At 39.4% G+C, this 27,895-nt stretch overlaps 1 protein-coding gene across 3 annotated transcripts in view; it reads left to right on the top strand.

The window, feature by feature from the left end:
* Astn2 (astrotactin 2) overlaps window positions 1-27,895 on the top strand; it is a 951,602-nt gene that overhangs the window by 216,244 nt on the left and 707,463 nt on the right. For all 3 annotated transcript variants that reach the window (XM_051188027.1, XM_051188026.1, XM_051188028.1), the window contains exon 3: window positions 13-397. In XM_051188027.1, the coding sequence (XP_051043984.1) occupies window positions 13-397 (385 nt within the window). The remainder of the gene's footprint in view (window positions 1-12; window positions 398-27,895) is intronic.

The following is a 27,895-nucleotide window of genomic DNA, read 5'->3' as shown; positions in this document are numbered from 1 at the left end:
TTCCTACTACAGGGTGGACTCATTGCACTGCTACTCCTGTTGCTGGTCTTCACAGTGGCACTGTATGCCCAGCGGCGCTGGCAGAAGCGCCGGCGCATCCCTCAGAAGAGCGCCAGCACGGAAGCCACTCATGAGATTCACTACATCCCATCAGTGCTGCTGGGCCCTCAGGCCAGGGAGAGCTTCCGCTCCTCCAGGCTTCAGGCACACAACTCAGTCATTGGTGTACCCATCCGGGAGACCCCCATTCTGGATGACTATGACTATGAGGAGGAGGAGGACCCACCTAGGCGGACCGACCATGTCTCCCGTGAGGATGAGTTTGGCAGCCAGATGACCCATGGCCTGGACAGTTTGGGACGGGCAGGAGAAGAGAAAATAGACTTTGAGAAGAAAGGTGAGACCTTTTAACATTCTGTCTTTCCTGGGGCGATCTGAGGCATGGACAGAGGTTCAGGGGTTGGGGGCGTAAGCAGAACCCTTCTGGTCCAGTCATTGTGACTATTAGACTTGTCACTCCGCTCCATTGTGAGACTCCATCTCTTCTGGGTCTTCACTAATAAAAGAACTAAAGGATCAGGAACTGGGGTTTGGGGGCATCAGAGAGACCATAGTTTGACACCTCTGAAAGTTTCTAAACTGCCTTCCTTGACAGTCTTCTCACTGTCACGAATATAGCCAGTTGCTGCACATTTTCATTAGAACTTTTTTTTTTCTTCTGTAGGGCTTGAAATTTGTCTTTTTCCCTCTTGTCCGTAAAGACAGTGAGTCTGATATTCTTTCTCCAAGAAACACATTGGGAATTCTGACAAGAGAAAAATAGAAAGAGCATGTTACTTCTGTAAATCAGCCTCTTCAGCCTTCTCCAGTGAAATACATTTCAGGCATTCTGCCATCCTGCAACTGTCTTCTGGAAGGAGACTCTCATTTTTCATATCTTAAGAGTGTCACACCTAGGCTGACACCCTTTCCTTGTCCACCTGGAAATGTTCCAGTGTTGTGTAAAATAGAACTTTCACCCTCCTCTGGCTTAATGACGTAGCCCACAGCCCTAACATACTCTCTAGCAAGCTTCAGTTAGAAAACGGAAAACATCTTAAAAAGGGAAGGAGCGAATCACCACTAATGGTCTTGTTTTCTTTCTTCTTCTCACTCCATCCTTCCATGCCATTTGTTTCTCCTCTCCTGCTCTTCCTAGTATTGAGATAGTGCATTATAATGGTGTCTGCACTTATGACATAGCATTTATCAGTAGGTATGACAATAAAAACAGTTGGCACTTGCAATATTGTCACTTCTGTAAACCTAGGCAAGTTATACATTCATCTTCTGCCAGATGATATGGCTGCAAGTGTTCTACTTTGCAGAGGGGTTGGGAGAGTTAGAACGTGTGAAGTCTAGGATTTGCAGTCAATGCACCCCTGCCGCCTGCTTACAGATGATGTTTCTCATTTCATCTTTCTACATATGGCTCCAATGGGCCAGATGCTGTATTAGACCTGGGATAAAAATGTGGAAGACAGAGCCTCTACACTGCCCTCAGACAGTAAGGTGGGAATCTTCCTGGAGATAAGTCACAGGGGAATGTTTGCGAAAAGAAATCCGAAGCTTGACTAGAGCCACAGGTCTCTCCATGCTGCATAGCCAGGATATGGCAGGGTTGAGAACAAAGATACAGGCCACAAATCCTTTAGGAAAAAAATCCTTTGCTGTAGACTGTAATCTTCTTGTCAAGTTCATGGGACTGGGGTACAAGAAGGGACCTGGAGAATAAAAGCTGGCATGAAAGGAACAGAACACATTCCCTTTGAGTCCCAACATCACAAAGAGTTCTATCCATCATTGAGAAGGCTAATGCTATAGCTGTTCCTCAGCAATATGGTCCTGAGCTCTCAGTCTTCCTCCATCACCAGAGATGGACAATTCCACAGAGATCTAGCTACATCAGTTCAGTTCAAGCCTAGACTCTATTGCTTCTGGTAATCTACAGAGAGAACCACAGAAGTCTGTTCTTTAGAAAGTACAAAGTATGAGCAATACGTAGAGATGGGGAATCCATGGGCACTGAGTATCTGAATGCAGTTAAGGAGTAGGAATAAGGAACATGGGATGATTACAACTTAAAACTTGCAATCATTTATTAGGCATTTACAAGGAACTAGACGAGAAGTATTTCAATGTTCCAAGCTCAAGAGATAAATCCTTCAGGAGAAAAAAAGTATAAATTATTCTGTTTTGTCATTGTACATTGTACACCTGTGTGGAACCATCATATATGCCCCATAAGTATGTGTAATTATAAAAATAATAATTAGGAATGCAAAATTGATCCTACAATCTTTTGAAATTATATTGCCAGAGGTAATCCTATATGCACATTTCATTCTTGGAACTTGCCTTGAACACTAAATTGTCTCAGCCCAATTGAATTGTACCAATTTCCTTTTGAGCTCAAATATGCAGGCTTGCAGGAAGCATTATAAAAACTGAAGGGAGATAGTTTTAAAGTGACAATGGCATGGGGGTTGTATGGCTCAAGGATATTGAGAAGGGCTGGTATTCAAATGGGATGCACTAGTATAACTATATCCAGTGTTAGATATAGAAAAGTTTTGATGGTAGTGGATGCTACTGGTACACTGGAGCTGTATGTCCAGCCAGCACAGGATACTCTCCTGATTGTCCCACTATCCAGCAGTGGCTTTGTGACTGTGCTCTAGCACAATCATTGAAGGGTTTTTAGAAAGGTATAGTCTGTTGCATAGATACAGTGGGATATTTGTACACTGTGTGAAGATGTATTGCTATTCTTGGTGTAATAAAAAGCTGAATGGTTATTAGCTATGCATGAGGTACAGGCAGGACTTCCAGGCAGAGGGAGACCCTGGGAGAAAAAAAGGTGGAGTCACCAGCCAGACACAGAGAAGAAATAGGTAGGTGGTATGAGATGGAAGAGAGTTAACACCACATGGCAAGATGTAGATTCATATAAATGGGTTAATTAAGTGACAAATGCTAGTGGGACCAGCCTAAGCCAATGGCCAAGCTTTTATAATTAATAAAACATCTCCATGTCATTATTTGTCAGCTGGTGGCTGATATAAAGGACATGCTACATACCACCCTTGACATCATGTGAGCAAGTTGCCTATTCATTTACCTATGCCAATAAATGAATATTTATCACCATGCTTAATACAAAAGAAACTCAGTACACCTGAATTCTCTTCTTTCTTTCAAAATTGCCTTTCCTTCCTATGAAGATTACGAATGAAAGCAGAAGGAGATCAGAATGACAAATGTATCAGTTTATTAAAGAATGGTATAAAAGATAACGAATACATATTGAGTTTTTAAATTATGTTATGATTAAAGAAATATGTGATGTTTATAATAGAATAAATGAGAGATGGGAAAGAAGGAAGAGAAGTTGGGAGGGAAGAGAGGAAGACAAAAATGTGAGGAAGGAACAAAGAACAAATGGATTAGAATTTCATAAAAGCAAGAGTTGACACTCTACCATTGAACTACCTGCTGCTACTAATAGGAGCGAAAAAAAGACAATTGATAATAGCCTGATTCATATTCTCTTAACATTTCCCAAAAATATATAGGGTGGTGTGTGTGTGTGTGTGAGTGTGTGTGTGTGTGTGTGTGTGTGTGTGTGTGTGTGTGAATACCAATGGTGTTCCTTCCCATTATTCTAAATGAAGCATGGGTATGCATGGAGTGAAGAGAGAGGTAAATATCATTAAAATTCATGGTATGAAATTATCAATGCATTCATACTACTTTTAAAAAACGTTTCAAAAGTATCTCTCTTTGTCAGCTATACATTTCCATCTTATTCTATAGATGTCATTATGTGGATATAATTAGGATACTGAAACTCACTTTATTATTTGCTCTGTTAGCCATTATTTTATTTATTTATTTATTTATTTATTTATTTATTTATTTATTGCACTAACAGGAAGACAGAAGAATCATGGTATATATTGTTTACCTGTGTAATGAGCTAGGCAGATATTCATGCAGCCTGTCAGACCATTTCTATAAGGCAGACATATTCCTAAGTGCTGAATTGCTGCATCAAATGTACACATTTTCACAATGTATTTTCTATTCTCAAGGGATTGACTGTATGGAATACTCTTTACCAAGGCAGCTGCTACCCCATCCCATTGAGTATTCTTTTACTATCATCTTTATTCACATAGTTGCCTTCATTTTCTTCTTTTCTTTTTTTGGTAATTTTTTATTTAAATTTGAAACAAGGTTGATTTACATGTCAATCACAGTTCCCTCTTCCTCCCCTCCTCCCTTGTCCCCCCACCAACTCCCATCCCATTCTTTTTTGTTTGTTTGTTTGCTCCTTCTGAGTTTATTATTTTTTTATTTATTTTTCTTATTTTACATATTGATCCCAGTTTCCTCTCCCTCCCTCCCTTTCTTCCTCCCTCATATGTCCCCCTACCATCTGTGGGTGGCTTTCATATGTTCTCCTACATCTTTCATATCCAAAGACCTCCAAAATGCCATTTTTTCATTCACGCATTTCACCCAGATTCTCTAGCCTGTATTTCCAGATCTTGACATTTAATCCCACTTATCACATCCATACCACATTTCTCTAGCTGATGTCCCACAGACTCCTCAGCCTCACATTCATCCCTTCTAGCCTTACTGCTTCTGTGGTGACTCTCTTCTTGTCCATTCTTCACACAGCAGACAATCTGTGGTGATTACTTTTATTGAAAATCAAATCAGTCCCAGAGGTCTCACATGACCATTATCTTCTACACTCTTACCAAAATGACATTTTCTTAGCTCTTCAAACCTTCTATTCTTCCATAACCGAAGACTACAAGGCTTTGTTTATCCTTTTTTCATTGTTTGGCCAGCTTGTTGTGCCTTTCACTCAATCAGAAATCTTAATATCTTAGAATGGGTCAATATGTCCACCCAAAGGACCCTTTGCACTATTATCCCAGGAGGTTCTGTCTTCCCTACAAACCTCCATACCTATATCACCCTTCATGAAAGACACCACCCAACTGAAACCATATGCATCTTTCTAACCTCCACAGGAGATACCAGAAAGCCTAGGAAACTCTATTTCTGACTGCTGTCCATCTAGACAATGCATAAAAGAACCTATGAAGGCTTGGGGTAACTAGAAGGCAGAGTATGCAGAAGTGTGTTATTTACAGCAGGGCTCTGTTCAATGGATTCAGTAATCTATGTCAGAAAGATTCTCCAGGATAAGAAGAAAAGTTTGGAATAAAAAATTTGAAACAATTTTTTGGGTTAGCATACAAAGAAATGGGTCTCATTGTGACAGTTCTCCACACACATAGCATCATGTTTTATTCTTATCCCTCTTGCACTCTCTTCTGACAGTCTTTCTTTTTCCTTCTTGCTAGGAAGGGAGGGTAATGAATGTGTATGTCATGAACACAGAAGGAGGACATCATTGGAGGGAGTAAAAGGATTTTCTTAACACCAACCTGTTCTGACTTAACTACATTCTGTTGGCTTCCTGTCCTGTCTTTTAAAGTACATTTCCAATCCAGCATTGTAAAGTGTCCCTTGGACTTATGATACACCCCATGTCACCTTGATTAGTGCATGAGCCATCTGCACAGTCATCTGTCCACAGAGGCAAATGAGTTAACACCTGCATCTTCCCTTTGTGCACATCTCTCCCTCCTAACTCAGTCATTCATTCATAGTTGTCCATGCCCTTAATCCATGTTGATTTTGTTACTGTAGAACAATAATCAACACAGAAAATGTCTTCCCCTAGGCACTTAGCAAAATGGAAAACAGAAATAGTTGCTATCTTTTGTTGTTGACAGTTTTATATATTTATATAATGGATCTTCATCAGTTTCATCCCACTCTGTCTCTCATGCCCCTCTGCCTCCTTCTGAAACCCATCTTTCCAACAAGCCTTCCTCCTGGTTCCATAACTTCTTTCTGTGTGTGTGTGTGATTTCAATTAGAGGTCTTGGCCTGAGCTCTTTCACATTTTACAGAATAGCTTCATAAATTTTAGTGGCTTTGTAAACTCTGTTATTGACATTTTTGAAACACAACTTTATTCCTGCTTAGAGAAACTAAGTCACTCACCTGTGACATAGCATTTTGATGATGAAATTTTCTTTGTGCTCACCTCACTAGGGTTCATTTTCACTACTCTCTGTACTGTCACACTGTGTTTGTCCCTAAAGTAGGCTGACCATGATCTGGCAAAATGCATACCATATCAACGTTGCCCTATCTTGAGGCTTGCTTATTATGATCTCATCCTTGATGCTTTCAAACAAAAGCATGGGACTATTGGTTAGGGATGGCAAAGGAGGCCTGGGGATTAGACATAATTTAAGTAATCCTTTCCAATCACAGCCTGCAAAATTGAAGCTTAATCTATTGTCATTCCTTTTCCTTTATAGAGTTGCTTAGGAAACAAAAAACTGTAACTCAAAATATATTCCTTAGACCAAACCAGGATGGAAGGCATTCATACTGTTGTTTTATACCCCATGTTATTTGTCTCCTATTGGTAGGCAAAGTAGATGATATGTGTAGAATGATAGCAGCTCCTTTTCCCCTCAGTTAATCATCACAAGGAATGGACTGTTTAAGTTGGTCATCTAAGAGCAAACCCTGGATAGTGGCTTTTAGGCTTTATGCTCCTGAAGTCTTGGCCCCAATGTTCAAATGGTTGGACTGGGCAGAAGCATAGAATTGGAGTCTCTAACGAGAGTTTAGTCTTCCAGGAAGCCAGCCTTCATCTGTCTCCACACTCACTAAAATAAGATATAGACAGAGATTTGTCATGGTATCACAAACAGGAATGTCACCAAAGCTGTCACCAGCACCCCTTGAAATGTCACTTCCCTGCATTAATTGCTGTGATAGCAAAACAAAGTCAGGCTTCAGAGCCTAAGCTCTTTCTTCCTCCTCCCTCAAGATCCTCTTCTCATGGCTTTTTCTCCCTCTCTGCACACTCCCTTTGCATCCCTTAGCTCTCTGTCTCTGGGGACCCTCCAGGCATACTGACTTGATTAGAGTTTGCCAGGCTAGGCAGCCCTACTGCATAGTGACAGATGAGGGTGAAGGAGGTTTGATAAATGTCAGGGGCTTCAAGACAGTTCCCTCATTGATCAGAGCTAGAGCAATTTCCCAGCAACTAGGGACTTGTACTCTCCTATCCTAGGTGCCCCTGCAATAGCTGGAAATGGTCCTGTGGGGGCGGTCACCAAAGCCCAGCCTCCTATGGGAGCCAATTGGCCTCTATTTTACCTGCTTCCCCTGCATTCTCTGCATTGGGAATGTGGAAGACTAACTCCACTGCCCACAGATCTGTCCTTATATCCCCTGATATTTCCTAATTATAAAAGCTATACATATATTCATTGTAGAAAGCTTAAAAAATAAAAGAGCACACCCTTTAGCAATTTATTAAATTATTTTTGAGCACAGTTGTCTATATTTTTCACACAGTATTTTATTTCTTTTACTTCAATCTTAGATCATAAGCATTAAACATATTTATATTTCCTTCTCAGCATTTTTCATCTTTTATTAATGAACATTTCGTTGCTTTTTTGTTTGCTTGCTTGCTATTTTCAGTGAGCAGAAACAATGATGTTTGGGCTTAAACTTACTTTCTTCTGGGAATATTCCCAGGGGTGACTATATTTCTATGCAAACTTGTTAAATAAGAAAATATTTGTTTATCTCTTTCTTCATCTAAGTCAACATTTTAAATGAACACCTACTATGTGTCAAGGAATATTTAGGTCACTGAAGATAAAAGTGAATATAAAAGCTTCAAGTTTCTTTCTTGTATGTTTTCTACTGTGGAAAGGACTATAGATAAATGAGAAAAAAATGTATATCATCAAGTGTTAGTTTGGATGGGAGGCCATTAAACGAGGGAACTAGTGTTCTCACTTTCCCGATGATGTGGTATTTGAAGGCAAGTCTGTAATGTATGAAGAAATAAGACTCTGGGGACTTGCAGAAAAATTATTAATGGAATAGGGATAGCAAGAACAAAAGCCTGCAGCATCAGTGTGCTGGAAGGTCTAAGTGATATGAACGAGGATCATGATGAAGAGAACCCTGGAATCAGTACTGTCATATTAACATGGGAGCAAATATCTTAAAGACCTGGGAAATAAGCTCATTACTATCACAATGAGTGCTGTGGGGACAAATGGAAAAAAGAAAGCACCAGCTTCTTATTAAAGTGATAAGAAATTGAAGCCAAAGTGAGGAAGAAAGATTAGTTAAGTGTGTGTTGAATATTGAGAAGGGAGGGTTTGATTGAACTGGAAAACCACAAGACAGAGAATTCACTCTAGAACTTAACTCCATATATTTAATTTGTTTTTATTCTTGTTTGCATTCAAGCTGTATTTAATTTTTATCTTTTTTCCCATTTTCTTTTGTGTGTGTTATGCCTCTCTTCCCCCCCCCCGTGTGTGTCTGTGTGTGCACGTGCACGCACGTGCATATGTATGTATTTATATGTGTGCATCTCTGAGGTTGACATAGGGAATCAACTTCAATCACTCTTCTACCTCATTTATTGGGGAAGGATCTCCAAATAAACCTAGAACTCACAGATAGGACTCTTATGATTGGTGTTGCTACCTAGCTTGCCACGTGGATCCCCAGTCTGAGATTTCTGAGACTAGAGTTTTAGGCAGCTTCCATGTCCACCTGGCATTTAGATGGTTTCTGGTGACTTGAACTCTGATTCTCATGCTTGTTTAGTAAATTCTACAACTTCTGAGCCATCCTTACTGTCCTATATTTAAAATTTTTGAATCAAGGTATCTGGTGGTTGAATACAGGATTTGTCAAATATTTTTCAGTGCAAAAGATTCAGTAGCCACCTCCATCCCCAAGCAAATAATTACCTGAAAGAAAATATGTATCCAGCTAAGACTGAGAAAAGCAGCCCCCAAACCTAGCTATCAATGCCCCAACAGCAAGATGTGGATTTCAGAAGAATGCAGAAGTCACGCACAAATAAGGCAAATGCTTTGGTAGTCTGTAACATACCTTGCAGATGAAGGATGACCACGTTCATGTAGCAAATACTCTCCTGCCATCATTAGTGGGCGTCATCTCTCAGTAGTTTGCCTAAAGTAAAACAGTATCCATTGGTCATGCACACACATGCACAACACCACCTATGCTCTTTTACCTTTATCCTAGTTAACTTTAATTGTCATCTTGACACAGCCTGAAGTCATCTGAGAGGACAAACCTCAACTAAGGAATTCCTTGGGTTCTATTGTTTTATAGGCATGTCTGTAGGAGGTTCTCTTGTTTATTATAGATAGAGGAGAACCCAGCTCACTGTGGTTGGTCCCATCTCTAGGCAGATGGTACTGGGCTGTATAAGAAAGTTATGTAAGCATAAGGCTGAGAAAAGACTTAGCAAGCAGTGTTATTCTGTGTTTCCCACTTCAAGCTCCTGCTTTAGTTCCCATCCTATCTTCACTCAGTGACAGAATGGACCTGGCAATGTAAGCCAAATAAACCCTTTCCTTCCCTAAGTTGCTTCTGTCTAGAGTGCAGCCCTGCTTTCTTTTTCTTCATTGAATTGATCACCATTGTCCATATATGTGTGTCAGCTGTCCATGTATTTCTCTCAGTGCTAGATGCTTATTATTTAGAACACTGTAGAGATCGTTTGCAAGAAAGTAGTTAAGTGAACTGACCAAGTGAATCAGATGAATGTTGGGATATGTTCTAATTCAGCTTCTTCAAAGACAGAAAGAACCTGACTCTTGTTTAGCTAATGAAGGTTATTCTCAATTGCAGTAGGAATATTAAGCGTGCTATATAGACTAAGACTGTTGTAAGTGCTAAATACTCATGAAGTGCTCAAAAGAAATGAAGTAGTCAGTCATTTTAATTTCCCCATGTTCAGATGAGGAAGCTGAAGCATGGAGAGCTCCTGTGTCCTGCCCAGGATCAGGAGGCTTTGGTAGAGGCAGGATTTCTACATAGGTGTATGTGACTTTGAAGTCGTTTTCTTTTCTTTTCTTTTCTTTTTTTTTTTTTTTAAACCAACAATCTGCCATCCTTACTGTGAAAAACACAGGGAGGAGGCTTGATCTAAAAAATAATCTCAGCCTTCTAAAAGAAAGAACCATTGCTTGGATATGACACAAATGTAGTATACACTATTTCTGTCTTAAGAATTTCTGATGAATCCGCGCATGTGCATGCGTGCATGTGTGCATGCCTGTGTTTCTCTGTTCTTAGGTCAAACAGGAAATAATCTGTCTCTGCCTGCCCACCTGTATATTCAGCTTCCCCCACACACACACACACCACCTTGTTCTTGGATCTTTGCACCCCTGTGAGACACCCCTGCCTATCTCAAGAAAGGATTTTGTCATGTCCAACACAGAATACTTTGATGGACAGACCCTCACTCCAGTCTGCATCACCATGTACAAGCTAACCGGAAGCTGTGTATGATTTTGTTCAGATCACATCAGTGTTGCTGGGATTGTGGCATCTTGTGGCACACAGCAAGGTATGCTTTAGGCTATGAGGCACCTGTAGCTGCCTTCACTAAACCAGACACCTGTGATTATAGCAGACCCTTACAGCGTCAGATCCTGTCCAGATCCTGTCCAGAACAGCGAGGAGTCCATCTGCTCAGAGCAGGGCTGGTGTGCCCTGCTTCTGAAAAGTCTGGTTTATGAAAGGCTCAGCTTAGCAAATAGATAAATCGGGTACTGACAGATTATTTTTTCCTAAGCGGTTTTTTATTTTACAAAAGCATTCTCCACAGGTCTCCTTTCAATATGTCTCACTTCAATAGTGCATGGAAAAGACAAGGGGATTTAACTGACTTTTAGCTTGCTAGAATGTTCAAAGACTCTAGTATAGAAACCAAAGCACAAACATAATACAGAACTTTCTGAGACTGGCCAGTGGCAGGATTTAAAAAGGACTTGGAACAGGGCAGGTGCTGGTGTGAATGCTGACCTCCCTGAATGCCTTGTTCTAGGGACAAGTTGATTGGCTTCTTTTGATGTCTAATTTTCATCTACAATGCTGGTTTAACAAGGACACAGACTATCCAGGCTCAATTTTCAAGATGCTGTGCAGTAATATTTGAAAAATTTGGTACTGTCCTGGGAAAACCAGATCCCTTTCCAGAGTCTTCCCATCTCTGTAATGAGCAGCTTGAACTGCTCCAGGTCTAACTCTGCAGTCTTTCATTTCTACCTCTTTTTGCTGGAATAAGTGAGGCATGGACCAAAAGTTCAGCACCATGTGACTGGCAGACATGACTAATAGGGTATGTTTGGGAAGAGGTATTCTTAGGAAACTCTGGCTGTAAAAGGAGACTCTCTTTCAGGCAAACTCTTATCTACTCACAGTTCCCTACACAGAAATGATGCAGATGGGAAGAAGGGCATCCTAACTAGCAATATGATCCTTTTAATAAGTGGCAGAATACAGTCCCCAGCCCCTGTCAACAGCCTCCTGGCTCCATGGCTGTTTTGTAAGTGTCCCACAAGGAGGTCAGCAGAAAGAGATATCACTTCCTCCTCATTTCCCTGGTGAATGAAGCCTTCAGAGACCAGATGCATCAACTTCATTATAATTATGTTAAGTGCCGCCTGATTGGCGCTGTTCATCACCCTGGGGAAGCAGGCTCAGAGAGTGGACAGACAGGCTGCCTGCTTTGGCTCAGTGTCGCTCCAGCTGTGTCCTTGGCTGTGAAGGCCATAGTTCTCCTTGAAGACCACAGCTCTCCCTCAGGGAAGAGAAGTCAATGCCTGGGGTGGGAAGGTGCATCTGTATATTTGGCTTGTACGTGAAGTCTGTCATCCCCCTGCAAGACCTGGACAAAAACAGTTTCTATATTGTTTTCTCGAATCACCAGAAAATGAAGTCTCCTTTTGAAGGAGGGCCAGAGGATGACAGAGTCTTCTGACAGCGAGGACTTCATTTTGACACCCGGACTCTTTTTACATGGTATTTGGCATAAGACTACTGGTTCCCCTCCCCCCCCTTTTTTTTTTCTTCCTACCAGTAAAAGAGTAAGATTGCTAAATTAGGAAACATCTCATGAGATGGGCAGGATTAAACCAGGGAACTTTAGGCTGCAGAAGATTCAAGCATGAAGATGAAGGGATGGAACCAAGATACTACTACAGAATGTTGTTTAGGGATGGAGTTCTGACACAAGGCTGCCAAGACAACTCTTGAAATCTACTGATATTTAATACCTATGAGAGCAAATTAGAAAATGCCTGAACTTCTCACTGTCCTAATTTCTAAATAGGGAAACTAAAAAAACATGCATTCCCAAGCTATCATAAGATGAAATGAGCTAATGTGTGTCACTAGGCTTTGAGGAGTGCTTATTGAAAACAGAAAGGTTCAGTTACTGTTACCTTTTTTAAACTGTGAGGCTTTTGGAAATGGATCAGATACTCTGTTGGTTCATTTAGCCTCACAAATATTCAGCAACTCATTCATTCATTCATACACTTCACAAATAGTCATTACAAATCAGAGAAGAGGAATGATCATGGCTGGCATGGTCTTTGTCCTTGGAGACATTATCATCTAATAGGGACATCAGACTGGAGTCTTGAGACCTTGACCAGCAAATCATGCACATACTGATTCCATTAACACAGAGCATCCAGGAAGGGACCCCGCTGAATGATCTTGGTAAGGACAGCAAGCGCTTGATCTGGATTTTGGCTGTTCAAGAAGGTCTTTCTGAAAAAGGAAGATTTAAGACGGAGTCAGGAGAATATATAGTTTCAAACTAAACCAGGGGAAGTGGCTTTAGCAGAGAATCAGCTCCTTTGATGGCCCACAGACAATTGTGCCTGGAATACATACAGGGAGTGAGAGTCAGAGATTTCAGCTGTATTCAGAGGGGCCCTGAGACATAGCAGCTTTGCATAAGTATGATATAACTGGCATTGAAGGGCTAGACCCACCTCAGAAGAAGGCTATTCTTGCAGATAGCCCTCTTGGGAGAGTGCCATGGTAAGTGAGTCCTCTGCTCTTCCAGTGAGGAGAAGATAGCAATGGACCTGCAGGAGGGCATTGGTGAAAGTAGTGACTTAGAGAAGTGGAAGGCAGGCTGGCAGAACCCAACTAAATTTGGAACTATCTCTTCTAATTCACCTGGGGTTACAGGGTGAAACTGGATTAATTTCGAAATAACCCTGTTCATGCTCCAGGGTTTAATATCCACCATGTCTCCTGGGTCATCGTGGCACAAGGAAGCCCTGCTCTGATCAGTGATATATAAAGCATTTTCAGTTTTTCATTAGTCTGTGAGTGTTAGTGTGTGTGTGGTTCCCTCCACCCCTGAAGCATGCTGTGCTCACAGAGTGAAATACATGGGACCTGGATGAAATCTTATTTATTCTTTGGAAGGCATGCAGTACAAAATCATTTCTCTCTGTGTCTGCATAAATATGCATGATGCTGGCCTAGTCTTCCCTCCTCAGGAAGCATGGGAAGAAGGGAGAAAACCTCACGTGGCTGGTGTCACAACCCTGCCCATGGCTGCTGGCACCCCATTAATCAGGGGAAAACAGCAGTCTTGTGAACTGTGAAATGGGCAGTCCCCTGACAGCCCTGGGGCCCAGTAGAGCAGTGACTCCATTTCACAGCTGGAAGGTACCAGTATGGAGTAGGTAGGAAGGGAACCAGGCCCAGTCAGGCCAGTGCAGTCATGTTCACCTCTCAAGATTCACAAACCTCAAATAAGTCTCGCAGAGAAGCTGCCTCTTGATTAAGAGTAAGCATACAGAATAGTAATGATCTTTATAACAGGTAACATATGCCTGCCATGTAGCCATCCATCTATGCATCCAGGCACCAATCTGCTGACTCCCTAGCATCATTATATGTATTTTCCTTGTGAATTTCTTTATTCGTTTATCATGTTTGTATCATCACAAACCCATTTCACAGATCTATATAAACAGGATCTATGAGATGTTCACTGCTACAAGCACTAAGATATGGTACAACAGTGAAGGAACTATGTCTGACCCCAGAGCCTCTGTCCTGTAACTACTATACAAGCTGCTTTGTAGGATGATGAGATGTGGAAACAAAAAGCAGAGAAGGAAAGCTGTATGTTCAATGTGATTTCCAAAATGTATACCCCATCCATAGAATCATATCCCTGTGTTAAGTGATGATGAGGCTTATAGAGTATTTCATACTTTAGAGAAATTCTAGGCTGGGTGTAAAAATATTGAAGTAAGAGGGATGGAGAGATGGCTTAGTGATAAAAACTACATTCTGCTCTTACAGAGGACTGGAGTTATGTTCCCAAAACCCATCTTAGGTTGCTCACAGCTTCCCATTACTCCATCACCCCCTTAACACACATGCACAATCCATGCTCACGTAATTAAAAGTGAAAATAAAATCTTAAAAAGAAAATTGGGTAAACAGCCACAGTGGTAAGATGTGTGGCCAAGGTCTAATCCTCACCCTAACTTCAGCTTAAAGATTTGGGGTAAGTTGTTTGACCCATCTAAGCCTCAGGTTCCCCATCCCTTAAGCATTCACATGAGCAAACCTACTTGGAAATTGCTGCCATAACTAAATGAGACTGTTTCATCTAAGATTTCTGAACAGAGCTCAAGTTATAGCAAACCATTAGTTATTGGTTGCTGTCAGGATGTTGGCATATGTATAGGAAAAAACCATTCCACCCTCACTGAGAAAATAACATTGAAATGTGCTTAGGGTGCCAGAGAGGACTTCTCCCATGAGAGGGAATGTGACCTGAATCTTGACGATACGATACATTCATCAGTTTATCCAGAGACAGGGTCAGGGATTGGGTAAAGATCCTTTTTGACAATAGAAGCAGAATGGCAAATTTAAGAGCTATAAGAAGAGCAAGTTGGGAGGAATAAGGGCGAAAGCAGAGAGGGGAGGAAGATGAAGACTTTGGGTTTTGTCAAGAAGGTATGAGGAAATCACTGGAAAATAAAGCTAAGGAGGTCTAAACTCTGATGTTTTTCTTCTTAGAAAGTTTGGCCAGAATAAGGGTAGGGAGGAAAAAAGATGTATAAAAGACCACTGCTGGATGCAAATGAGAAGCACAGAGCTTGCAAGCTCCCACAGAAGGCACCATAGTATTGATTTGCTACTAGACCTCCTTGTGTATTTATTGAAAGCTCTGTTGCAGAACAGCCACTTGAATGAAGCACCCTGCCCTAGACCTAGATTTTTGTTAAATGAGGCTTAATGTGAGAGACTTCTACATACTATGACTTTCGACTGAAAGGCCAAAATGAAGGAAATGTATGAGGGAAGGAGAAAACAAATCAAAGAGACAGCAATCTTATCCGAAATGCAGATTGTCAAAAGATCAAGGCAGACACCCCAGGATATGAAGAGAAACCTAGGGCCGTGGTTTGAGTTATGAGGTAACAAGGTACCATTTTTATTTCCTGGCTCAGAAATTAATTGTGGCACACAGAGAAGCTCTGATGTCCTCATGTTGCATTTTTAATTATTGAGGGAAGGATGGGAGCTGCAGGATAAGGAAGAACATTCAAAAGGGAAAGAAGAGAGCCCTCTCAAGAACATGAGAATGGCACTGAACCCATGCTTACTAAAATTGGCAGCAGGTATCAATTTATAGTAGGACATCATACTCAAACATAGTAGGATATTACCTCATCCTTCCTCTTGTCAACATGGCAGATGGAAATAGCAATGAGCTGGGTCACTTTTCTCCAGATTATGTATTGATTTTATGTATATAGTTTTAGAAAATAAATATATAGAGATATGTCACATATAAATGCATGTATGTATATGCAATTGTACATACTATATTCCTACATATCCTATAATAGAAAGAGAGCAACCTGAGAACTAGAAGTTAAGGTGTGTTTTAATATGTACTATACTTAGTGCTACAACTATTTCCTTGCATAAAGCAACTCTTAGGGCATATTTGGTTGGATATATTAAAAAACTGCACTACTTATATATAATGATGACTACAAAGCATTGTGCACTATTAAGAGTTAATGCCTATTACAATCCTGAAGGTGTGTCTGCCACATCTACCACTAAACATAAAAAGAGAAAAAAAATAGGAGTGTATTAGTCTAGAAGCATCCTGTCCTAAATTTAGCAGGAAGCTGCTCTTGTGCTTCGGGTTTTGCAGGATGACATAACACAGGGTAATGGGAAACCAGGCTGCTCAAGATCTATTCATGATATTCCTGCTTCATCATTGTAGCATCATGATGATGTGGATGTGTGATGGGTTGAGGAATTCTGTCTTCAGTATATGCAGTATTTTGTGTGTGTGTGTGTGTGTGTGTGTGTGTGTGTGTGTGTGTGTGTGTGTGTTGACATAATGAGCTCGGGCTGCTCTATACAGGAAAGATAGGGTCTCATACTTTGACTACTATCTTCCTCCTTCTTGTTGCCCTTGTGGACTAGATAATAATGGTGAGTTTTGTAGTGCTTGGGTGGGTGGGACAGGCTCTCATTTTTTTCTGACACTGGAGACCTAGATATTTGTTCACTGATTCTGCTCCACTCAGGATATATTTGTCTCTTACCAGCTTATGCTCAAGGAGTTACTGAGAAGTTATGGGTAACTTGTTTCTGATCTTTTCAATGATGGTCCTTTGTACCAGACACAAATCATTGTCATCAAGACTTCAAGACAGAAACCCATGTGAACATTGCATTTCAGAATATTGACATTGCCATAACAACATACAAATATTATATCTGTAAAATCTAAGTGGCCTTTCTATCTGGCTTCTATCTTGGTTTATGCTGCTCACTTATAGACACTGAATACTGACTGTTCTTGGACACAATCCAGATGGTAAGGACAGAAGCCAGATTGAAATGGAGAAGTTCTTGCCTTCATGGGGGTTTAATTCTACTTGATATCATTGCCTATTGACCACACGAACACCTTCATAGAAACCAGAATGCAGGGTGGTGGTGTGTGTTGGGTAGGTAAAGAATGAGGAGTACTGAGGATCAAGATGTGTGTGTGTGTGTGTGTGTGTGTGTGTCTCACAAAGTATAACTTTCATGGTTGGAATAGGTCCTATAGCAAGCAATGTGTAGCATGGGAATGGAGTGGAGAAAGAAAAGGGTAGAAAATTGGTGTTGAGATGAGAAACTTCACCGAAGGCCAGACTGCAGCAGTCCTCAGTCTCCAGTTGTGAAGTAAGCCAGTGCAGGGGATAGAGCGTATGAGTCACAAGTTGGGATTCATGTCCTGAAAGATATCAGTTACTGCTTGGGCATGTGTAGAGGATTCAGAGAAAGAGCAAGGAAGCTGGCAAGACAGCTTGGAGATTGTTGCATGTCACAGTGACAGTCCTCCTGAGTATAAACACAAGTGACTATATTGTCATGTCTACCAATGGCATTGGCAATCTTCCCAGATAAAAGATACCCAATGGTGAAAATGTGGATTCCAGGATCGGTGTCTGAAAAGAGGCAATTTGTTCACTCCTCTCCAGAGTAAGATATTTTAAAATATAGAGATCAAGTTTCAGGTTTTTGCCTTGGAATATTTGAAAAATATAAGGCACTTTCAGTTCCCTGGGGAGAATATCTATAACTCTCTCATTTAGTCTAGCTAGAGGTCCACACATGAACAGGAATAGTGAGCACTGTTTCAAGCAATGAGCTGTTCTACAAATGTAACTGCTGGAGAAATCAGACCTGGGCATCTTTACCCAGAGAGCATGAAGCTGCTCTTGTGCTCCTGGTTTTACAGGCTGACATAACACAGGGTAATGGGAAGCCAGGCTGCACAAAATCTACTCCAGATATTCCTGCTTCCTCATTGTAGCATCATGATGATGTATTTAACTGCTTGGTCTCCCAGCTTCTTTATAGACAAAGTAGAGATATTGACACACAAATAAGTTAGAAAGCCTACAGTGCCTGCTTACATATGTGCTATTTGCAATACTAACTCTGCAACAATTCACTCTAATTACATAAAATATGTAGCGGTGGTACTGTTGATGCCTCTTACAGGGCACAGAGTGGGAACACTGTCCCAGGTCAATGTTTCAGGTGCCAGCATCAGAACTACTGTTTTCTCCAGGTAGTTAATTTGATTTGTTTGGACATTTAATTATCATAACCAGTGTGTGTGTGTGTGTGTGTGTGTGTGTGTGTGTGTGTGTGTGTGTGTGTGTATCTAGTTCTGGGATGCTCAGATTCTGCTTAGAAGTCCTACAAAGTGTACAGAGACTTCTAAGTATCATCCTGAGCATATCTTATTCTTTTAACTTTATTTTTATATCATTCTATCTACTTCCCTTTTATAATTATACATTTAAAATTTATTGTATGGCCTTGAGAGATGGCTAAGCAGTTAAGAACATTTATCTGTCTTGCAGAGGTCCTAGGTTCAATTCCCTACACCCACATCGCAGCTTGAAATAGCCTGTAATTTAAGTTCCAGGGCGTGCAATGCTCTCCTCTGGCCTCAGAGGGCATCAGGCCTGCATGTGGCTCACATGTAGTCAAACACATGTATACATAAAATAAAATAAATAAGTCTAAAAGTTGTTAAAGTCCAAAATTCATTCTAAGCATTATTTTATTTTTGATTACAAATTAATATAACCATATTATAAAAATATAATAATATGCATTTTAATGGTTTCTATCCTATCATAAAAAATACAATTATTTGTGCTATATATCTCACTTTTACAAATACAAGATTAAATAACATAGTTAGTCATTTATGCTGATTTTATTGCTCATTATGGTAAACATATTGTTTTCTGTCCATTTGAATGTTTTGCTTCATATTTATACTGGCACCTAGAATTTTCCTGTGATTTCTAAACTTTATTATTTACATGTACCTACCAGCTTGAATTAAAATTCCAGTTTCCTACATTCTTGATAACATGTAACAGACAATTTATATTTTGCCAATCTGTAGTGTATGAAATTATAACTTTAATGCAGAGTTAATTTGCATGTCAGAGATTTCTAATGAGCTTACACATTCTATTCTTACATTAAAATTTCTTTTTTTATGTCAGTTTCCTGATGTATAACTCCACACATTTTTTTTTCTGATAGATTGCTTTTCCAGTTTCTTTAACTGATTGGCAAAGATTGTCTATAATTAATGACAATTATCAAAAACTTCAAGGTGAATAGGTCTTTGTCATCTGAAAATACTTTCTAGTCTACAACTTTTAATTTTTGTGATGAGAATCATTTCTAATTTCAGTATTTTCATTTGATGGCTGCATTTTTCTACCTTATGCTTTTGTGAAATTACAGATGGTGTCTTCCACTACCTTGATGTCTTAATGATGCTCTTCTGTCTTCTACATTTTTTTAAGCATTTTGCCTGTCACTCTTGGTCTTTAACCGTGGAATTTGTGGTGTGTCCCCATGAGGGTAGCTAACAGCTTCTGTCTACTTCCTAGAGCTCATCTATGCCCCATTGCCTCATAAAAGCCCTGCTGTGAGGCAAGCTCCCCTGGATAAAGAGCTACCACTCTAAGCCCTTGTTTTCTTTCCCATGACTATTCAACAACCTCCTTTCTAGTAACCTACTGGTTTTAGTTGTTATAGCTGTATAATGTGTCGATATCACAACAGGCAGGACTAGTACACTGCTTTTTTTTATATAAATATATCAGTTGTTCCTTTTCCTTTTCTCTTATGTGCATTTTTCAGAGAAATTTGTATCTCGTGAAATGGCTTGCTGTGATAGCAATTGGCATTATATTGAATTTACAGTTTAGTTTACAAAATTCACAAAATTTCTCATCTGTGGCATAATATACTTCTTTATCTGGGCTTTCTTTTATGCCTGTGAATGGAGTTTTAAATGTTATTTATACACAAACCACCATGCTTTTATTGTATCTAATTTCTGTGCACATCACTGCATTTGTTACTATTATAAATGATATTTTTCACTTTTATTGCATTTCTTAATTATTGCTTTCTGGCCTATTCCAAAGCCATCTTTTCATCGATTTTTTTTTTAAATTTGAGAGATGCAATTCATTATTTTGCTCCTTTATGCCTGTGTGTTTTAATTTCCATGTGAAAAAGCATGTAATTTGCTATTAATAGTTGTTTTGAAAGTCTGTATATATTGAATTTGAATTTTGTTTTTATGTTATAATGCATTTACAGGCTATATTTCCCTTCAATTTAAAGTAAAAATTATGACAGAGCATATAATTCATTGTCTTGTACCTGATTTTAAAGGCAACACTTACAAATTGTAGTAAATAAATTTCCTTTCTGACTCTAATGTCTCTAAATACTAAAGAAATTATGATTTAGGGGTTCACTTTACTAATTATTGTTTCTGAACCATCTGAGATGATAAATTTTCTTTTTCAGCCTGATAGCAATGCATGACTGTAAGTCTGTTCATTTGTCTATCCATCATTACATTTTTAAGCATGATTACCTAGTTTTAACATTGACATTATCCTATCTTCACAAGCTGAGGCTTGCACAGTCTTCCCTCTTAGGCTATAATCCTATCATAGATAACAATTTTTCTAGGTAACCATTTAACCAAATAGATGATCCTTAGCAAATTTTGCATAATTTCACGTCAGTCTGTAGAGACATAGTCTCCTTGTCTGTTCATTACTTGGGATCTTTCTACAACAGTTTTAGAGATTATATGTCTGTTTCATTTCTCAATTTCTTCAGTCAATTTCAGTAATGTTATTGTTCCTGATATTCACTGTGATGTGTATTTGTGGGCTTAATGTTTTATAGTTTTGTGTTAATTGGTTAATACTTAGCAGATAGTATTATATATGTAGTGTGTACCTATGAGTATGAGGACTACATGAGTGATGCAGGAATATAACACATAAACATGTGTCTGTGTGCACCTCTGACATGCCTGTGTTCCTGTCTTCATTTTAATTTCAAATGTGAATTATAGAAATTTGCTTGGGCCTTATCTCTGAATATTGTTGGTTTTACATGTGTTTACTGCTACCTTTAAAATTAGCTCATCATTCATCAGTACTCGTCTTATCATTGTCTGTCACATTTTTATATCCTTTAATACCTGTCTTTTTAATTTCCCGAGGCAAGTGTCCAACTCACTCATTTTATTTTTTCCTTCTTTACTTACACTATGTGAGTTGAGTTGCTCTAAATTCTTTTACATCTTCCTTTGTCGTTAGTTGCTAAGTTTGACTATGCTGTGTTAATATTTTTATTTATTTAAACAATTTTCAAATTTCTTTGTTCCATTTGAACATTTAACTATCTGAAACACTTTTACTTAACATTTCTAAGCTTTAAAGGCCCAAGTCATTGGCATTAATTTTATTGGATCCTATCAATCATTTGTTAATTGTGAGGCTCATTTTTCACCCTGGGTGTGGAGCTAAATATTATAACTGTGATTTAGAACAGCATGTGCTTCCTAGCTATTCAGCATGCTATTTCATGAATAACCATTGATGCTACCTGTTAAATTTTACTGAATGCATTTTTAAATTTAATAATTTTTCTTCTTGGTTTCTCATGATTGGTACTATTGGTCTTAAGACTCGTGTGAAAACAAAATCTAATTCAAAACTGTAGTCAATTTAATCTGTTTCTATTGAGTTTTGTTTTGCTCCCACCCCCTTAACAGTTTGTTGAAGTATTAGTTTGTAAATACAGTTTTCTCTGCCCTGTCCCATCACACAGCCACTTGTAAATAATCACACAGAGATTTAATATTAATTACAGAATGGTTTGCCAGGAGTTGAGGCTTATTTCTAACTAGCTGTCAAATTTAAATTAACCCATTTCTATTAATCTGTGTATTGCCAGGTGGCCGTGGCATTTACCGGTCTGCTGGCACCTAGCTTCTGGGCAGCTGGCTTGCTTCTCCCCCCAACTTAGCCCTTCTTTCTCCTTGTATTCAGTTTGGCTTTCCTACCTAGCTGTTTTCCGCCTTGCTATGGCTACAGCAGCTTTTATTGCCAACCAATGAGAGCAATATATTTTCACAGCATACTGAATGTTATCCCACAGCATTAAATAGCTACTCTTGCATGGGATTACATTTTATTGTGGAACACTGAGTGTGGTTTTTTTTTTGTTGTTGTTGTTTGTTTGTTTGTTTGGTCACAATTTTCTCTGTTTAATGACTAAAGCACTGTTGGCCAATAGGAAAGCAAGATAGGTGGGACTAGAAGACAAGGAGGTTTCCAGGAAGTAATAGGGAGGAGTCAACATGGAGAGACTGGAGAGAGCAGAACGCTGGCCCCTCTCTCCATTAAGATGAGACCACGTGGAAATACTTAGATTAATAGAAATGGGTTAATCATTAAGACAGAGCTAGCGGATAAGAAATTAGCACCTGGCCAACAGGTTTATATCTAATGTAATGTCTCTGTGTGTTATTTGGGGCTGGCACAGCACTCGACCAGACTGGCAGGGAAAACCTACTCGTAACAGTTTCTAGCATATTTTCTTTCATTTCCTCATGCATGAAAGAGTGAAGTCTAGAAGAGCAAGTGTGCAGGGATCTCTAAGAAAAAGCAGGATTCAAACTTTGGGCAATACAGTGCTCTATAGTAACAGAAAAAACATGTAATGGAATCTGATTAAACATGGTTTTTCCCCCAGCCGAGTCACTACAGGCAGTAGACTCCAAAGAAATGGCCAGAGTATAATATGAGCAAAATTTCTATTTTGTTTTATTGACTCCAAACCTTTATAGCCATTTTAATACAGCTTTTATCACCGAACAGGTGTACTCAGTGATTGAGTAGCTGAATGAGATCATCATACCAGGTCATTTTCATCACCTTGTTTCCACTTCTCAGAAGTACATGGACAGATGAAGCTCACCATTGCATTCACAACTGTGTATCTCTATCCGGATCACATCCTCTTTGCAGCTTTAAGGGACACTGATACAGATGTGACAAAAAAAAAAAAAAAATTCTTCCCCCACACTGTCATGAATTTCTGAGGAACCAAGCAGGCAATGCCTGTAAAATAGCAACATCCTCATAACTTGTGAAGGGCAAACCATATAGTAAAATTATCTAAATTGCTCAAGGTGTAAGTATAGTCATATTTTCCATGTAACTTTCACCCTTGCTGACAAATGCACCTGTTCCTCTCAAGATAGCAGCCATTGTCCATGTGTGGCTATTTATATTTAAATGAACCAAAGTTCATTAAACTTAAAGATCAGTGCCTTCATCATATGAGATATATTTGAAGGGCTCAGGAACTACATGTACTATTTCCAAATTCCCAGTGCATACCACTCATCTCAGCTTATGTGCAATGTCCAACACAGATTTCCCCTGCAAAGCTATTTGGTAGGGCACTCTCACTTCTCTAAAGTTTCCTTCTGTGCCCTCGTAGCCAATCTCCACCCCTCAGCAGCAGGCTGCCTAGATTTTGTCTCAGTGTTTTACTGTAGATGAAGCCTGCTTTTTCCTGGCTTCTTTTCACTCAGTATATCAACTACTGAATTCATTTGTATTAGTGTTTACCAATAATATATTTGATCTGGTTGCTGAGGATTATTCTTAGATATCTTTACAAAACAATGTGTATTCTTCTTTTTAGATACTACCTAACCTTTATAACAGTTTACTGTAAGTCAGGTACAAGGCTATTCTTTTACCCAGGTCAGGTCATTTTATCCCAAACTCTGGCCTTTGTGACACTATTATATTCCTTTTAATAAATACAGAAGTCTATGGATAGGGAGATTAAGCACCCTTTTTTGAGTCATGCAAGAACTCGGGCAATCAGGTTTTCTCTGGAGCCTTAATTCTAGACATGGCAATGATCTTGTTTGTCCTCTGTCAGAGGTTTTACACCCATGAACATTCCATTTGATTGCAATAAAGACGTTGATTCTGTACTTTCCCCTTTTCTAGTTTTCCTTTTGTTTCTGACCTGGTTTAATTTACATTTCTCCTGCAGAAACCCTAACATAATCAGACATCATTCCTAAGTCTGAGCTCTTGGATGATTCTCAGGGCTCCATCTTTGAAGGGCTCAGGGCCACAGGACTGTGAGCCTGATGCAGATAGTGCTCTGTCCTGTGAAACAGAGGCTGGGTGTACAGCTGGCTTCTGTCTCTAAAGGCATGACAGTCTGATGCAGACGCTCGATACACACCAGGCTCTGGGAGTGCATTTTCCTGTGTGAGAAGAACAGGGACCTTCCTGCTTTCCTCCCAGAGGCCAGGATGGGAGATGGGCTGAGTCTGAGCATGTTCCTTCCCTGAAGCTTTTCACCTGCTCTTCTCTTTACAGGGCTCTTCTTTCCCTCCAAATTCACCTAAAAGCTTAGCAATCTAGGGCTCTGCTTAGATGTCACTATTTTCATAGCACCACACATCTCCCCATTTTAAATAGCCACTACCTTCCCCCCAGGAAACATTGTACCTCTTCACTGCCTTATCTTTCTCACTAGTGCTCAGCTTCAGGTGACATAGCAAATTTCTTACTTATTGCCCTCTTTCCCTGATTAGAATGCATGCTTCCTGCAGGTAGGGATTTGTCTTTCTTCTTCGTTGAATGCCAAGTCCCAACACATGTGACATCACAGAGTAGAAACTCCATCAAAATTGATAAATGACTACATAACACATACATTTTGAGGCAGACTCACTCTGGGACCATCTTGTAGAGAAGAAATGATACTAATGTTATATACACACTGTAGTTAGAAGGGTTAGAAGGCAAAAAAAAAATAGCATAGGAATTCTTGTCTGTTTGTTTACTTCCTACTTTGTGATAGCCTCAATCTTACTGCTCTTACATATCTATCATGATTTCTGTATGCTTTGAATTTCATAGAAGTTTCCATACTTACTAAGTCACTTTTGTGCCATAAATGAGATGACTAATGTGCCAAATATTCCAAAGTCAAGGCAGGCTGTAGCAAGAGTTCAAACTTGGAACAGACTAATTCCTAGGCTGTTGCCCTTCTTCATACCAAGAAGGCTTCTAAGAGGAATTCCATGTGCCCCATTCCCTAAGCACTTTGTTCTCCTCTAGTTTTCTGGTAAATCCCTCTTTAGATAGGAATGGGGTTCCTTGTCTAGGAGAGGAATTATCAACAGCCTTCAAATTCCACTGGTCTTTGCCCTTGCCACATCTGGCACAGCTACTATACAACAAATAGTAGCACATAGAGGTAGAGATTTAACCAGCAATTTTGCAAAGGACTCTCTTTGGTTGAGAGTGTGTGTTGGCAACTCAGGTCTTCTATCTAGTGGCTTCTATGTGCTGTATCATCCTGTTGTTGGGAGAAATAGTGTAGGCTTTTTTTTTCAGTTCCATGTTTTAATAATTAATACATTCTACTTAGAAGTTTATTCGAGAACAATCATAAGCAAATGAAAGCTAAGCTGTGAAATCTTGGCTGAAGTGGAAAAAGCAGGGAGACAACTATAAATAAACTCTGAACACACATGCCTCTCCCCCACCTCTTGACTCACACACAACTATAAATGTTTGATAAAGCATTTTACTTATTTATAATCCTGTCACAGCAAACAGAAGCATTTGGACTACGTTCTCCTCCCCAGAGCAAACAACCAGCCTTGGTAGAGAGAAAGACCCCCTGGGTAGAAAATGAATAAGGTTTTTTTTTCTGCATCTTTATCCTTTGTATTTCCCCTCAGGCAAGAAGGCTTTAGCTATGCTCTAATTCCACCATTAGCAATCACTATGTATAGATAGACATTACTGTTTATTGAGCACCTATTTTCTCCTTAGCAGTTCTGTAGTTGATGATTCCCCACAATATTGACTTAATTCTCTGAATTTCCAAGGAGTCCCATTGTAACGAGTACGGTTTTTCCGCCTGCCGCCGCTGGTCTTGTCCTGCTGCCGCACCAGCCCCAAATAATGCACAGAGACTCTGTATTTGATACAATGCTGTTGGCCCTGTTACTTGTTTCTTATCGGCTAGCTCTGCCTTAATTATTAACCCATTTCTATGTATCTTCACATGGCCTTCTCTTACCGGGGAGGCGGCTGGCGTCCAGCTCTCTCCAGACTCTCCATCTTGACTCCTCCTTACTACTTCCTATTTCCTCCTTGTCTCCTAGTCCCTCCTATCTTCCTTTCCTATTGGCCAACAGTGCTTTATTATTAACCAGTATGAGAAACATATACAGAATGACATCTCCCATCATCTTCTCTTTTCTGTCTAAAATAACATGAAGGGTTTTAACCTTAACATAGCAAAATATATCACATAACAGTTATCAAATAATCACAGTTAACACTATTTAGTCCATTAACATTTAGTAAGATTTGAAGAAAATATTTTATCATCTATCCTATCTTTGTGTGTCTAAAGTAACTTATCTTTAATACTAAGGAAAACTATAACTATAACTATCTGTCTTCAACTCCTTCAAAGACCATAGAAGGATAATATATAAGTTCTAGAAATGACAGAGACATCTTGCCTTTTCAGTCACCCGAAGTTCTTTTGTAATCTTCCATCTTTAGCCCATAGGCCATAGTATGTCTGACAGATTCTCCAGTAAAGCAGATAACTTTAAACTGTCTTTTTTATTGGCAGTTTGTCAGTCACTTTTCTCCGTGTCCTGCATACTGTCTCGAAGACTCTTCCATGAAGCAGGATCTCTGTAGCAATGTCCATCTTGAATCAGGAGTCACTTTCCTGTGGGTCCTGCATGTCCAGTTTATACATCACAAAGTCAAACAGTCCAGACAAGAGCAGTATCTTGTCCAAATGGCTAGTCTTGCCATATTGGAAGCAAACGTCATAATGCATTTCTTCGATGTCCATCTTTCTTTCTGGTGCAGGTGGTATTGCCAAGAGCAATTATGTCTCTCTGTCACAAAAACCCTAAACCACTTTAAATGCCATATTCTGTAGGTCTTTGAAAGGTTTGAAGAATTCCTATCCATCTCAAATACATCTCTGTGTATCTTGAAAAACCTAACTAACTTAACTCTAAGCTTTGACTATCATAGGTAATTATCTATAATCTGTACTACATTATATTTCTATATAAACACAATACCTAAACAAGAGGAGAAATACACATCTCACAAAATTGACATTAAATTGTATCAATAAATGAAAATCGATTCCAAAACAAAGTAATCATATCAATACCATAATTTTTTTTTTACCTTTAAAAATAATTGGCTGTGATCATTACCCATTTATAACCAAGTCTATTTACATGAAAACAAACATTTATAAACAATGTTTGGGAATTTGGGCGTCGTTCTTTCCAAACTACTTTCTGTTGACAGGGGGCGCTGTCATGGGGGGATCCTGAGAAGATGGCAGTAGTTTGCATGGCTGCCTTGTTTAAGCAGTTTTGAATGTTGGATCATCAGGAACTCTGTTTTAGGGGGCCTGGCTTGTTTAAACCACATTAGTCTGTAAGGAATCCACAGCTTTTTATTTTTTGTGGAAGAAAAAATAGAAATTCTTTTTCCCAGTAACTTGTCCTTGAACTTAAATGTTGGAGTCAAAGCATTTTTAAAATATATAAATTGAATTAATGTAGTAGCATTTCCTTTATCAGTTGTTATTTTCTCAGCAGTCAAACAATGTAGAGACAACACAATAGCATACAGTAACCAGATTTTCTCTGAGCTTTTTATCTTTATGTGCCTTTATTACTCTGTTTATTTTATTTTTATATTTTTATTTTTTGACATAGGGTTTTACTGTGTAACTCTTATCTGTCCTGGAATTTACTCTGCATACCATGTTTACTTTGCAAATCACAGAGATTTGCTTGCCTCTGTCTCCATAGTGCTGGGATTAAAGGCGTGTGCTACAACACCCA

This window comes from Phodopus roborovskii, unplaced genomic scaffold (assembly GCF_943737965.1).
Source record: "Phodopus roborovskii unplaced genomic scaffold, PHOROB, whole genome shotgun sequence".
NCBI classification, from domain to species: domain Eukaryota; kingdom Metazoa; phylum Chordata; class Mammalia; order Rodentia; family Cricetidae; genus Phodopus; species Phodopus roborovskii.
Note: the sequence above shows the minus strand (reverse complement) of the source record. Positions and strands in the feature narration are given on the sequence as shown.